This window comes from Rhinolophus hipposideros, assembly GCF_964194185.1.
Source record: "Rhinolophus hipposideros genome assembly, chromosome: 4".
Classification (NCBI taxonomy): Eukaryota; Metazoa; Chordata; class Mammalia; order Chiroptera; family Rhinolophidae; genus Rhinolophus; species Rhinolophus hipposideros.
Genome location: NC_138050.1, coordinates 43,965,643 through 43,981,720, shown reverse-complemented (window position 1 = coordinate 43,981,720; position 16,078 = coordinate 43,965,643). Strand labels below are relative to the sequence as shown.

Genomic DNA, 16,078 nt, shown 5'->3' with positions numbered 1-16,078 from the left:
ATTTAAATATGCAGTTTATTTGAGGCACTCCTAAAATACCTTTTCAATTACAAGAATAAGCGAACAGCTATTAACTGATGAACTTGGATGAATGGGTTAAATCAACATTTCCCAAATAATGCTTTCTAAAGGTTTTCCAGGGTCTTGCTACTCAAAGAATGGTCCGCACACCAACTGGCAGGATCAGCATCATCCCGGAACTCTCAGAAATAGAATCTCCGATCTGGACTGGACTTACTGAACCATTGTAATTAAATCATCTGCATTTTATTAAGATCTCAGTTGATCTGCATGCACATTAATTTATGAAAAACACTGTTCCTGGACAAGCATCCCAAAGTAACCTGATCATAGAATCATTGGAGAACTTCATGCAAACGTAGCTTCCCTGGTCTTCCCTCCAGAGTCTGATCTAACAAGTCTGGGGTGGAAACCAGAAATCTATGTATTGAACTGATTCACCAGATTGGTCCTTTTCAATAAAAATATGAGTTATGTAAACTAATAAATGGTGTTTATGTTGTTTCTCTTTAAAAATCAAAGGCTTTCTAAGGGATGTCAGGCCAGTGAGTTTCCTGGGCTTTGCAGAGGTTAGTTAACCTGATCATATCAAGACACTCCAGTCAATACATCCCTCAGTTGAATGTCCCAGCAGCCATGAAGTTTTTGCCCACTGTGGTTCTGAAATTGTTAAGTTTTTAATGCATCATTGGTTAAATGGAGAAAGCATTAGGAGCTCTGATGTTGAGCTACAATAATATAATGAATAATATAAAAATGATAGTAATGTTGCAAAGTTCCCTCAAGAAAATTGTCATCAGATTCATAAAATACATTCATCTATCAAAATCTTTATTTAGCACATTAAGATGTCTTTAGTACTTTAAAAACCAATCTTAAAAAGAAAAAACATGGTGACAATTATATCCAATTTGGCTTTTCATTTATTGGGAATAAAGACTATCCTCATGTGCAATGTGTTATTTGCTGGGAATTGCTTGCAAATAGCAGCCAGGAATCTCTTATTTCACAAAACATGAAAGTTATTAAAAAAAAAGAAATGTTTTTTGTTTTGTTTTTTCTACAAGCAAATCAAGAATTCCAAGCAAGGTCCTAAAGGCAGTTTTTTTCCCCTCCACTTACGATGCCATTAAACACAGTTAAATTTCAATTTACATTTTAATGTACACTGGTCCCCAAGTCAGATGCAATATTTAATGACAAATCATGTCTTGACTTGCATATATAATTTTAAATAAATTAAATAATCTGTAACTTACTCCATAGGAAGAAATTAAAAATATGTTGCAAATTACTATTAGAGATTATATTGTTAATTACATAATATAGGCTTTAACGATATTCTGTTTTTATTACTTAAAAAATCCTGTCTTTATCATATTCATATGTATATATCATATACAAGAATGACAAAATTGTTATTTTTTCAATTCCTGAAGAGATTTATTACCACAAAAGTATCCGATGCCTCTAAAAAGGTGCAAAGTAAGAGAAAAGTGTTTTGTATTTTAAACATGCTTTGATCCTACCATGGGAGAGTTGGATAACTAGAGCTGGCCTAGAATGGATTTTTAGAGTCCATATAACCATGATCTGCAGAAAAATTACTAAGGCACTAAAATTGTAATTCAATTTAATCAGTTTAAGTATTAGCACTCCTACTGGTGAATTGTGCTGATGTTAGGGAGGATCAAATACTTCGTAAAATAATAGCTAGTAATTGATAAGGGCTAACTCTGTGCCAGGTAAAGTTTTAAACACTTATAGTTATCAATACTTCTAACCCTTGCAATAATTCTGTGAAGTAGGCACCCTTTCATCCTTAAAGACATTGAGACACAGAGGGGTACATTGTCCACCATCACAAAAAACTTAGTAGTGGAGTTGGAAAGGGATACCAACGGGACTCAAGTGTCTGGGTTCTTAACCACCAGGGTACATGTGTGAACCTGGAGAATGCAGGGGCAAAAGCACATATCAGCAAGACAGGGACGTGCAGAACAGCCAAGGGCTTGCTTGGAAGGATGAAGCTCAGTGCACGGGATCAAAGGTTACACAAAATCAGTAAAGGTGGGTTTGAGCCATTTTTTGCCAAACTTTTGTAAGCGAGGAGGGAATCACTGGAGGTTTCTAGCAGGCTTGGGAAAGGCTCGGTACAATCAGGAATTAAATGAGCATGTATGGAGGTGAGAGAGACTGGAGGTGGACAGCTGAGTGAGATGTTATTTATAGCAATTCAAAGAATAGATCACTGTGGGCCTCAGAGAAACAAAGGAAGAGGAAGAAGGGGGAAGTGACATTGAGAAGGAAACTGATGTAACTGGTGTTGAAATCCTATATGCTATTTTGTCTCTCATTTCTTCAGACAGAACCCGGAGGATAATCTGCTTCACCCTGACTAGTATCAAATACCCCAGCTAGCCTGGCTAAGGCCATGGAGAGAGTTCAGAGCTGGATGAGTTAAGGGAAAGTAAAATCAAATATATTCCCTCTCTCAGCTACTTTAAAGTCATAAAGTATCTGTTAGCTAAAATTAACTAAATAACTATAGGAAAAATGTTTCCCATGGCTCTCACAGCAAGAGCACAGCTAGCAAGATGACCTCTTCTTCTTAGACTCCTAGGGCCCAGTCAACACCCAGGAGAGGGCCTCCTAAATTGCCAGTACAGTGAAGGTAAAATGCATATTTTGAGAGGAAGATTTCATTTCCCAAGAAACATAAATGTCTCTGCAAATAGCAATTCACTCCTATTATTAATCCCTGAACCATTGACATCTGCTATGAAGAATTCCTTGAGTCCTCCAATAAATCCCCCTTGTCCCATATTCTTTATGGCACTCTCAAAAGGCAGCATTTGAATAAAACAACAATAACCATCTCTGCTCTCCACCTCTCAATTTCTTTCTTGAGGGGCTTTTACACTCCTGAGCACACAAAGGAGGTTTTATGGGGACCCATCGGGGTAGGATAATGGAGGTGGGTGAGATGAACACACTTTAAAGGAGGAGAAAGGAAATTTGTGTATTTCTCAATATGTTTGAGAAGATAAAAACACTGACGCTAAAATATGATAAATCTTGGACTCTCCTGAAAAGCAATTTTCTTTTCTTCCCCCAAGTATCTTTTTTTTTTTTTTTTAAGTCCTACTTGGGTCAAACAAATGCAGTTTTAAAACCCATCTCCATGTTTTAAGATTCAGAGAGAAGAGGTTTAATAGTAGGCTATAAAAATCCCTTAATCTTTAATGTCTTATTTTTGCAGATTTGCTGGCAAGTACAGTAAACAGTCATTGCTCCGTCTTTCCCCTCAATGCCCCTTGAACTTTGTCATTGATGACGAACAGCAGAATCCATTCGAATGGGCTTCTTTCTCTGGAAAACCGTTTTGCCGGGCATTGTTGACACACCTGCACTCTGATAATCTAGGCAGAAGTTCTTCACCAAACTGATGTGCTGATTGTACTCCAGAGGAAATTATCAAACATTTAAAGCACAATTTTAAAAGAGTAAATTCCGTGGAGGGAGAGACAGTTCTGATTGTTTTCTGTTGTCCTTGGATCTATATTCTGCAAAAGCATCCTGGCATGTCAAAGCCCCACTTCGACTCTACTGAAGTTCTATCTGTGTTCCCACAGGGCAAGGTCACCCAGGATGTACTCACAGGCTATGCGCACGGAGGCCTTCCTGCTCTTGGACGTCCCCAGGTGGCTCCACGCCACACACTGGCACCAATAGTCTTCTGGGCCATGGAAGTCTTCCACCTGCTGCCTGGTGACATTGATGAACACTTCACGGACCCGCAAGCCTGATGGGAGAGAGAGTGAATCCACTGAGGCCGTTACATTTTTTAAGCAGAGAGTTAAAGCTAGCCAAACATTTTCTTGTTAATTAAACAATTCTGTTTTTAATCAAGGAGAGGTTTTAATTACTTTGACAATAATATATCACTGCTAATTAAATCCCAACAGCTGAGGAGGCTGGAAAGAACAAGTGTAAAAATACCACCCACCAATGTGGCTCCAATACAATAGAACAGTTTCCACAGTATCTGGACTTAATGCTTTTTCTTTGTCTTTCTTTGTGTAAAATCTACTACGGAGAATGTAGTACCAAATGAGTTTCTGGGATGCTAACGAGCTGGGAGGCTAAAGAGGCCTCAACACATCAACCCCAGAGACATAGCCAGGGGGTACTAAATGTACCTACCCCTGAGTATGGCAGCAGGAGAGTGTCACTCTAACAGTGTGATTTCGAAGACAGAGGTGACATCAGATATGCACGAGGTGCATGCACCGGCTGGGGGTCCGAAAAAAGGGCCAAAGCCTCTGGACAACAAATGCAATACATACAGTTGAACTAAGTCTTAAAGCTCTGTGAGGAGAACTCAGGGAGATCCGTAGGAGAAATGGCATGAGGAAATGAAGGAAAGAAAGACTTTTGTAGAAAGAGGGGCTAAGGCGGCATCTGTGAAATGGGATAAAATGAAGACCTTCACTTTTTAATATTATTCTGTTATTAGTGTTGTTATTATTATTATTATTATTATTATTATTATTATGTACTTTGCATTCTCCTTTTGGTAGTCAGAGAATGTGCTGGTGCTTCTTACTGGGGAGTGTGAGCTTCTTCCAAACCTCTGAGCAAGGATTCTTGGCCGTTTTTCCTTTGGGAAGGACAGTCACCTTGCATAGAGTGCCGAGTATGGAAGGGCACCCTCCTCACTGGCAATATTAGTTAAATCATCCCTGGCAGGGCAGCAGCCGTTATAGTCAGTATGCTCTCTCCATACAGCGAACATTTGCCGAGGCTGGGCCTTATTCTGGGATAGGCAGCATGGGAGAGGAAGGGCGATGCGTATTCAGTTTCCTTTCAGTGCCTAGCATCATGACAAGCCTCTCACCTATCCACTCGTTACATTTCCACAATACACTGATGTGTAGAATGCTATCATATCCCCACTTTGCAGAGAAGGAAACTATGACTTAGAGAGACAAAGTCTTTTGTCCACAGTCACACAAGCTGTAAATAGAAGACGTGGGGTTTAAACCGAGATCTGTCTTCCACCAAAACCAGTATGTGCAGGCCACTCTCATAAATTCAATTCTGTCCCGAATTTTAAGTGCTTATACTTAATTATGTAAATAAGACTCACATGGAACATTTAAAAAAAATTAAATATATAACTATGCTTTTTTGCCTTTAAGTTCAAAAGGAGTTTAAGGGACAGGATCCTCTGTATAACCTAAATGAGCCAGGAACTTGTGCTAGAGGAGGTGGAACATGATGGTATCTCGGGTGGTGGTAGTATTTAAAGAACAAGAATGGAGGTGTAGGATTAGTCAGGCTAGGGAAACATTCACTTACACCCAATCAATAACATACTATTTACAGGGCATGATGAGAGATAGCTTTATGGTCACATATATCACCTTGTACAGTTTGAGTGGGAGGTACCACAAATTTGTGGGAGGTACCACAGATAGAAAAACCACCTTAATGACAGTTGGTAATTCACATTTCTGCTATTTGTGTAAGGTGAAGAAGAACACCTTTTTCCCTGTCAGAGATGGAAGAATCCAGAAAGCTGTCTCCTGTATTGAATAGAAAAGACGTCTGAGAGGTGTTTTTATTGTTGCTATTGTTGTTACAGCTTTTGTTCCCCTCTTTGAACTTAAAAGTGTGAGTGGTAGGACAAGGGCAAGAAGAAGGAGGAGTTGGAAGGTGAAAAGGAAGAGACGATATCACAGAAAAGGAGGACATACTGAGATTTTAAAAAAAATGGCTAGGACAGCAAGCAGACGGGGGTGCAGCACCCATATTGGGGGATTAGAAAGTAAGCCTGAATACACAAAAATAAGGAACTAGTCTGCTTAATATTGTTCTTTTGATTTGGTGCAAATCTACTTTGAATAGTGAAAGGGAGGAGGGAGAAAATCAAATCAGTGCATCTAGGTGTAAAGTGGACTAATTTTAATATGATAGAGCTCCTTTGTTGCAGGATGGGAAGACCTATCGAGACAGAATACACCCATTTGGGAATCAGGGGTCTCACTGAAGAAGCATTCAATAAGCTTGAAAGGTCAGAAATGTGTTCAAGCTAATGAGAAATAAGTCTGTTTCTACTTTCTCCATCTTCTAAGAATATCTACGCTATCAGCTTTCGCTCAGTTGGAAATGAAGACAAACACCATTTCAAAATGATTCAGGATTATCATGTTTAAAAAGCAGGAAGTTTCCACATTGAAACCTCAAAACTTACTATGATTTAAGCTAGGCACCATGACGCTTTACGGGTACCTGGGATCTGTTTTAAGGAGATATGGTAAGACATACAGAAACAGAAATGAGAGTCATAAAGGGAAAAAAAAATCACACTCACAAATCCCTAGAAACGGGGGCACAGCACATCATATTGGGCCACACGAGGAAGCATTAGGATCAGTCAGGAGGCAGAAGGTAGGGGAAAATATGGGCAAGAAACTTTTTTGTGGTTTCCATGGAAAGGAATGGGAGAGGCAGGGTAAATAGGTTTAGAATTGCTTAGTTTCAGTGGGCTTGACACATAATGATTGTCCCTAGTTGTTTGCTGGGGTTAGGGCCGGGGAATACTGATCCAGAGTATAAGAGCTCAATAAAACAATTGGTTGGGGATAAAATAGGCTCTAGATTGGCTGGTGTGTATATGAAAGGCATGAGTACAGGCCAATTGTTTGCTCTCTCTAGACGTTAGCCACCCCTAAGCAGGGCAGTCCCTCCAGGGTCAGCAAGGCCCCAAGATGTCAGAGCACGAAATATAGAAATCAGAAAACATAGTTATTACACATGACAGACAGCAGTACATTTGCTTTGTAAAGCATAAACAGTGGAACATGGACCCTCACCAGGAAGGTCATAACTGACTGTAACCCATTCTTGTCAGGCAGTTTTGCAACCCCTCATTCAGACTAACCACAGATGAGAGGAAAACGTTGGAAGTCATAATTTTAATATTAGGATGGCTCAGTTCTAGGTCATCAACAGAGGTTCACCATGAGACTGGAAAAACAAAACAAATACAGAACAACTATTTCCAAACAGTGAATTTTTCCTTCAGGTATCAACAGGGTGGAAGGCTTCCTTAAAAGGCCACAAGTGACATCATCATTTCCCCAAAAGTATATTATCTCTCTGGATTAGGCCTTCTTATTCTAACATAGGGTCATCAATCTTGTCAAACCAGCCCCTCTAGGAGAACCATTGGAAAATCCTGAATATTTTGTATCTATTCTATTTTTCTCTACAATAACTAGAAATAACTCTACTAAAAAAGATGAAAATATTAAAACTAGTATATTCTCTCTCAAATCTTCACTATAGCTCTGTTTAGTGAGGAAAAAACTATATATATAATATATAATATATATTATATATTATATATAATATATAATATATATTATATATTATATATAATATATATTTATATATATAATATAATATATTATATAATATATATATATATATATATATATATATATATATAATATTATATACACACATGAGAAACATCCATGGAAAACAACTCTATTTAAGAAAACCTTCACCCACCCGCCTCCACTGAAATTCACCCAGTAGTGCTGCAGAGATAGCCATCTACTTCTGCATCTCAAGAGATGGCAGCTAACTTGTTCTTAGGAAATGCTACATGGGAGCAAAAACTCCAGGCAGATAGAAGATGGCATCTCATAAAGAAGAGTAGCATTGCACCTGATAACTTGTGTAACTCTAATAAGCATGGAAAAATCCAAATCTCTAAATTGTTGTGCAAATTATAACCATCGGCCTTTGTTATGGAACAGAGTCTTACAGAATATAAAAATATGAGTATAGGACTGATATGCTAATAAGCTTTCTACGCTGTTGGATGGTTTAGTTGTAGATAGACTAATGTTGGCAGCAGTTGAATAATTGCTCTGCATGTACTAAACATAACAGAACAGCACAGAGCTTCATCATTTGTCAGCTTTATTTGTTTAAATGAGAAAAATGCTGACAGCCATTATTGCTGTAATACCCTTACTTATCAGATAGAAAACACTAGTTACTCTTAGCAGGTCTAATCCTTTTGGGAGACTAAAAGTCAGAGAATTTTCAAACTAATTGAAGGTATATACTTCACTGTTCAAAGAAGAGAAATATAGAAGACAGGAAAAAAAATACAGAAAGAGAAAAAGAATGCAAATAATTTATTTCTGCTCAAATTTTAATAAGAAGTGTTCTTAGTCTCAGTGCTAACTTGCTCTGTAGAGAAATCATTCTGGAACAGTATTTAACATTCAGCACCATGCCCACTGCAGCCCAGTGCCTACTAACAGCTGTCCCCACGCCTTTTATCTACTGCTCATTATCATACTTCCACCAAGCCCATCAGCAGCCTTGTGCCCTGGCTATCGTTGTTGCCAACCAGTTATTAGACACACCTGGTGATGGGCACTTGGAGAAGAAGTCGACACAGTTCTCCCGATGTTTACCACCGCTCATAGCTTTATAGTCTTCAATTGTTTGAAAGTTCTCTGTAGTAGGCTGCTTGGCTTACTAAACTGAATAACTAAATTTGAGAAAGGAATTGATGTTCCTCCTCCAAGATGTTTTTTAATTTCCCAAACCCCATGGAAACAGTAAGAGACCAGCAAACTAGGTTTTGATGAATTGTTTCCTTACCCTAGTCTCAGTGCCCATTTCTGGGAGCCATTTTAGCCCACTGTTTCAACCTGCTCCTGGATTTTCCACATTGTAATGTTTCATGATTGAGGATTAACCAAGAGAATGATTATATAGCTTTCCATAGACAAAGTTCCAAAAACTATGTCAAAACAACTTCATAGATAGCATAGGGCCTTGCTCAATTCTCTGGGAGAAAAAAATAATCAAACTCCCCATGAAAAGCAACCAACTCATACTGAAGAGCCTTCTCCAATGGACCGTCATCTTCCTAGGTAGCTTAGGCCCTCTCACGCTTGGCTTTGGTTCTGAGCTAGACTCTCCTTACTCCACTGTCTTCTGAGAAGGCAGAAAGCAACCTATTCAGAAAGCTGGAAGAAGTGAATCTACGACTTACAGGAAAAAAAAAAAATGTTTTTCACTTATCTCTTACTAGTCCTGGGTTAGAGCCTAGAAAATATTCTTGAGCAATGAATACTCATAGGGTCCCCATAATTTGAATAACATATTGTCATTAGCATTATTAATTATTATATCCTTTATTAATGCCATCATATGTATTACATTATTCATCTTAACACCATGTTATTATTTCCATTTCTATTATTATTTTGCCATAGATCCCATACCATAGGAAATAGATCAAAGATTCCACATCATTTGTGACATAAATTATTTAAAAAAAAAAAAAAAAGGAAGAAGAAATCTATTTAGTGCCTCATGCCTCATGTGTGCCTGCCACTGTGCCAGGTGCTCTACCCTCAGGGAGATTACAGATGAAAGGGGGAGATATTTCAGTCTGCCCTGACAATGCGGTATAACAATCGCTTTGATAGAAGTGCAGACTGAAACAAGATCACATGAGAGGGGCTTCAATCCTTTCCATAGCATCAGCAAAAGCTTCTGGGGATGTGTGCCAGTCTACCTACCACTTGAAGGCTCTGTCCTCACCTAAGATTTAGCTTGTGTCAGGGCAAGGCTCTGGTAAGGACACATAAATCTGATACATATTTGAAGTTTCATAACTCTGAGATGTAGTGCAGCATTTTCATGGAATCATGCCTCGTTTCTTGGGAGAACTTAGATGTCTTCAGGCCAACAAGCTACTGAAAATAATAAATTAAATGTAGATAATTAAAAGGTAGTACTATATTTCATTTTACTGGCAGATGCTTAATTAGGGCTAAATGTCCTTTGCCACTTCGTCCTAGCAACAAGATTAAAACGTATTTTGATTAAAAAAAATAGTCACACTTTGAATATGCACTATGCCTAATGAACTCTTTAGTTTCCCCTGGATAATCACCACTTCACGTATTCCTCAGAAGTACCACAAGTTCAGTCTTAAGTACAGAAACTAAGAATATACCCAAGCTCTCCAGTTTCTTCTGACAGAGGGAAGCAAATTAACTTGATAGTGTTGCAGGATAACAGCGAGAGGGGCCATGAGTAGATATGATAGGGTTATTTAGAGGACAGCACCCTGTGAATGACTCATTCAGACATCATACTCACAACTTGGTGAGAAACACAGTCATGCTTTCCATCTTTGCTGCGCCAACCAATGACCTTCCATTCCTGCAGTCACTAAAATTGTCTCTTGTTAGAGGAGTTCACACCCTGAGGTCAGGGCATATAGCATATGAGTACAGCTTCTATCTCCCACCGGCTCTGAGAATAATGTGAAGACTAATGTAAACTAGGGTCAGATGGGCACTTGTCGTATTAGGGAGACCACTTCATGGATGGTGTAGATGCCTGACCACTGTGCTATACACCTGAAGCTGAATAATATGGAATATAAACTATAATTTTATATATATATATATATATACACATACATATACATATATGTGTATATGTACACACATATATATGTATATGGTCACGGGATGTGGAATACAGCATAGGGAATAAAGTCAATGGAATTGTAACAACTATATACAATATCAGAGGGGTTTTAGACTGGGGGAGGGAGGTTGTCATTTTGTGAGGAGTGTAGATGTCTAACTATTATATTGTTTTGTACATCTGAAACTAATAAAAAAAAAAGAGAGACTCATGTAAGCTGAATGAGTGAATGACAGGCAAGTAAAATGTTACTCTGGAAAAGGCAATCATTTACCTGTTAATAATACTAGAACTTTTTTTTTCCTGGAATTGTAAAATACCATAGTTTTCTATTTGTGTTTTTGAAGCATAGTTATCGGCCACTTGACCCATTAAAATATTAGCATTTTCATATGTATCATTTTGAAGCTAACCTTAATTGAGTATTTGCTATATACCAGGCTCTGAGCTAAGCATGTTGTGTATATTGGGTTCTATAACCGTCACAATAGTTCTATGTGGTAGATATAATTACTACTACTATTTTAGTCTTGGAGAAACTGAGGTGAAAGGAAGCTAAGTAATATTTCTACCTGAGAGAGTTTGTAGATGGAGAGTCAAATTTTAAATATGATATCATCTAACACTAACACCCATACTCTTAACCATTAGACTATCTTCAGTTTCTTTTAGGTCCTTATAATTCCTACTTCAAATAAAGAAACACACTTTTAAACGTTGTATAAACAGAAAAGACTGAAAAAAATCCAAACCCAATGGTTAAAAATTTAGAGTTTAGAACAAATCTCTGCTCAAATCAGGACTTGCAATTAAATTACATAAAATGGTTGGCGGCTTTCTATTTCTGCGAAGGATGGAATGAGAGTATATGATCTCCAGATTTTTTAGGAAAGGTTAAATTAAACACAAGAGAAAAGTCCTTCACACTCTGTCACAGGTTTATGGAAGGAATTCATGATGTTTTCCTGAAAACCTTTTAAGAGTCTGTCAGCCCTCTCTGAGAAGTGGAGTGATGAACAAGATGAAATCTGGGGCGGGCTAGGAGAATGTTTCCAGAAAAGTGCATTTTAAACCCACAAACTGTCAATGGGACACTTGAGAAATTCATTATTTCTGTGTTATGTTGTCTAAAATATGTGCTTCCCAAATGTACCTTCATGATTTGTGAATCACTAAAGGCAACTTCAAATGAATTGGTTTTTGAAAGATACTATATTCAAATCCCCATCATCAGTAAAGTTCTTAGATATAAACTTTAAAGATTTAATATATTTTTATTTCTATTCTTCTGCATCCTCTCAACACAATCCATTAACCTTTTATCCGCAAAGTGACACTAATCGTTTAAAAAGGCATTCAGATACAATGAAATTCCTGAAATGATATTCTTTAAGAAGAAAAATATTAGTTTTCCGAAGTTGAATCTTTTCCCATAACACATTGGAATACACATTATTTCACTCATTGGAGTTTGATATCTCCAAGTTAGAATAAGATAAGAGCCATGAAGCACTGCTAAGAGAACTTCTGTTTTTACTAAACAATAAAGAAGTCTTTATCTTATTGATAACTCAAGCTTCTCACAGGCTACATTATCTTGATAGATAACCATAGGTTTTGCTGGTGGTGGTGGTTGTTTTTGTGTGTATGTGCCTGTCTGTTTGTTTTATTAAAGCTCTTCATTTCTGTGTTACTGATCACTCCACCCTTTTCTCAGGGGCATGATTCCTGGGTTGGGATTACCTCTCAACTCCAGATGTTAACAGAGGAAAAAACATAAGGGATAAGAGTTCCCATATTTCCAGATGAAATGAGGCAGAACAAATGAAAGGATCCCCCGCTTGTGCAAAGAACAGAAAGTGTACATTACTAAGAGGTATAGCCATGGCTGTACAAACACACTAACTCATGTCAAATAAATTGTACTTTTTTGTGGGAAAGAACTCTAGCTCTGGGTTTTTCAAGCTAAATTGCATGAAAACACACAATTCTTTTTCTTCTTATTTGAACTGTTAGATGACGGGGCCAAATTACCAGAAAGACCAAAGGCAATTTGCAGCCTTTTAACAACTGAAAGGACTTATTGCTTCCAATTTGGAAATACAAAAGACTCTATGTCTACTCCAAACACTCCCAGGTCCTATGCATTTCCCATTAGTTCTGTGGAAAAAAGAAAACCTATAAGTAAAAAGAATATCAAAATTATCTGGAATTTTAGAAATGGAGAATGCACTGGCCAAAGATATATAAGCAATTACATCCAACTTCTGAAAAGAATGAGGACATTTCTCTACCTCTTTTCAAATGTGGTCCCACTCACTGTCCTTGGCTTCTCAGCGTCATTCACCCCTGCTGTACTGGCAGGAATTATTTTACAGACCCAATCAAGAGCCATTAAGTCTGTAAAGGTAGTCAAGCTCTGAGCTCAAGCTCTGCTCTGAAGAACCCAAGGGAAGTAATGCATCTATTTTTCAATACCTGAGGCCATTTTGTTTCCAACTTTAATTGCACTCATGTATTGGTTTTGGGTATAATATCTCCACTCATCTTGCTCTGCTTTCCACTATTCCACTATTAATACAGAGCTTAGGAAACATAATTGCCATGTGTGGTAGACAGCGGTTTTCATTAACTGCACAGACAAAAACTGTTTAGGGAGAGACATTTCTTTCCTATTGATTCAATCAAAATGACTTGGAAGAAAAGCTTGTGCTTATTAAATTCTTTCCAAGAAGGTAGCTGCTAAAATTTAAATTCTTTCTCAACAACATTTGTAAAAAATGGTGTATAATCTTTTCAGATTTTGTCATTTATGAATTTTTGTTCTTCCCAGTTCCTTAATTTGTGATTTTTTTTTTTTTTTTTTTTTTTTTTGGAAGTAGAGAGGAAAGGCTTTTACATGGAAGCAGAGAATGTAATCAACATTGCTATCTGCAAGACATGGAGTTGCCTAGCAATGCTAGGGGAATTAAAAAGGGTAAGCAATAACAAAACAGAACGTTATGAAATTACAAGAGGGTACAGTGTCAAATTGGCTCACAATACTTATCAAGAGGTCTTAAAATGAGAACGGATATAGGATTTTCTAGCAGTGGTATAAAAAGAAAAATAGCTGATCATTTTTCAATGTTCATCCTGTCTTTCATTTGGAGCAGTTTACCCAATGGGACTCTGCTATTTTGAGTTCATTACTGGGTGAAATCTAGGACAGAAACATCTGAGGATAAAACAGACAGCCCCACTGAGCCACTGGTATTTGGGTCCTTTCCAGTAGGATTAATTGAGTATAAGATACATAAACCTTTCATATGCTACCATTGTTTTATCAACTTTTGCTCATGTAGTAATGCCATTCTCTTTGCTGCCCTCTCCCAAATTTCAGTCTTCCTTTGAAATTTTCATGGCCAGCTAAGTGAGAAGGCTATTGTTGGTGACTCAGTCTTTCCCAACACATCTATCACGATCTGAACCTTGGGAGCACAAAAGCAGAAACTTTCCTGACACCAAGATTTGATATGACCTCTTCTTTTGCCTTGCTTATGCCAAATACTTCTTAAAAAAAAAAAAAAAAAATCTGTACCTGGAATCCTGGAAATGTACCTATATCTTTCGTTGTAATATACTTTTGTCTAACAGCGCCAGAAACACGATATAGAATAAGGAATTGGCCCTTACAAAGATGATGGAAACAGTCAGGAATAAAGAAATTCCAAGGGAATAACTGTAGGACTATGCACTAGGGAAACTGAAACACAGATCATGATTGAAAATGAGGAGTCACGTGCTGAAATCCATCCTTTCGTCAGTAAGGGGATTTGTCAGTATTTTGATAGAGAACATAGAAATCTGGATGTAAAGGTGGCTTATGGTGTCAAGGAAATAAATCTGAAGTGGAAATTAGGAGATACAGGTTCTAGAAATAGCTGTGCCATGAACTAGTTGTATTTTTTGAAACTTAACCTTTTTAATGTATAATATAGGACTGACAGGTTATCACTAAGATCCTTTCCAGCTCTCCCATTTAGATTCCAGAATTCTAAACATACTTTTGGTCTGCAGAACAACATCTCTAAAACAAGAATATTTTTATTTCTTCCTCATACTAGTTCCATACTGGAATAAACAGGGGATTGTGACAAAGCTTAAGTGTTTCTCTATCTTTTGAAATTACATATTTATACAGCAATCCCAAATTAGTTCATAACTGTATAATGTTTTACACTGTTTACATGTATGTAGCTTTTTGCTTTCTTTATTGATTCCTAGGCAGAGACAGAGTATTACCTGAAGATGTTTTTGAAATAATTTTCTTGTTCTGCTATGGAACAAGAATATTCTGCTTTCTTCTTTGTTGGCTATTGATATTCCTCTCCCTGACTCCTAAGGAGATTTGTCTCTAGATAAATCTCCTTTTCATATTACCCATTCTCTTTTTGACAACTCCTCCATCTCCATGGCTTCATTTTTTATTGATGATTAGCAAATCTACTTTTCTATCTCTGAACTCTACCAAGTTCTGAATCTACATCTCTTCATTATATCCCATAAGTATTTTAAATTCAGCTTGTCCAAATGATGATCTCAGACTTTTCTCCTTGCTAATGTAATTAATTATATTAATTGGATTACCCTTCTGCTTCTGTTAAGAGACTAATCTTTATTTCTCCATCTTCTTTATTCATTTATTCAGTCAGCTATTAAGTCTGATTTGTTAAAGTGCTTCTCACACCAGACATCTAGTTCTTATTTCTAAGGCCAACTCTCTAGAAGCAGGCCCTACTTTCTCTCAACTAAATTATACAAGTCTCCTAACTTCCCCATCCTTATTTCTCCATACCATTCCTAACATTGTCCCATAGGTACCCTTTGAAGCAGAGCTCCAGCCATTGCATTCCCATATGTCAATGTAATCAGTCCCCACCAATAATAAAATAGCTATAAAATTAAGAACTCCTCACTCTGCTATTTGAAGCCTTTCATGCCATTAATTGGACTGTTTTCCAGCTATCAGCTACTACTCTGCTACATACATTTTATATTTCAAGCAAACCAAATTTCTTGTTGAACATACATAAACTTTCTTTCATTTGCTGATATTGAGCTGAAGACCACTGAGACTCCTCTTCCCACTTAGTATAGCATCAATTATGCCTATTTGATTTCAATGTCTTTTCAAATGTTATTGCTTCCTCACCTTTCCTGGATAGTCCTAGTTAGGTGTGATCTTTTTTCGTAGATGTGATCTTTTTTCTTTAAATCGTCCATAGCACTATCTACCTCTCTTCAGATGTTTAGCATAACTTCATTTGTCCTGCACTTATGGGTATTGGTCCTTCACCCATTAGTAGGTGTAAGCTCTACAAATCAGTGTTTGCATCTTATCCTTCTTTGAATACTCTGAATGGCCTAGCTTAGTGTATTGAATAGCACTGGCATATAGTTAATAAATTATGCTGAATTGAAACTTCCTAATTATACTCAGGCTTTTTGACTTATTCAAAATCTGTTA

At 37.3% G+C, this 16,078-nt stretch overlaps 1 protein-coding gene across 6 annotated transcripts in view; it reads right to left on the bottom strand.

Annotated features, from left to right (window-relative positions):
* UNC5D (unc-5 netrin receptor D) overlaps positions 1 to 16,078 on the bottom strand; it is a 510,000-nt gene that overhangs the window by 221,060 nt on the left and 272,862 nt on the right. For all 6 annotated transcript variants that reach the window (XM_081045544.1, XM_081045546.1, XM_081045545.1 and 3 more), the window contains exon 3: positions 3,683 to 3,826. In XM_081045544.1, the coding sequence (XP_080901670.1) occupies positions 3,683 to 3,826 (144 nt within the window). The remainder of the gene's footprint in view (positions 1 to 3,682; positions 3,827 to 16,078) is intronic.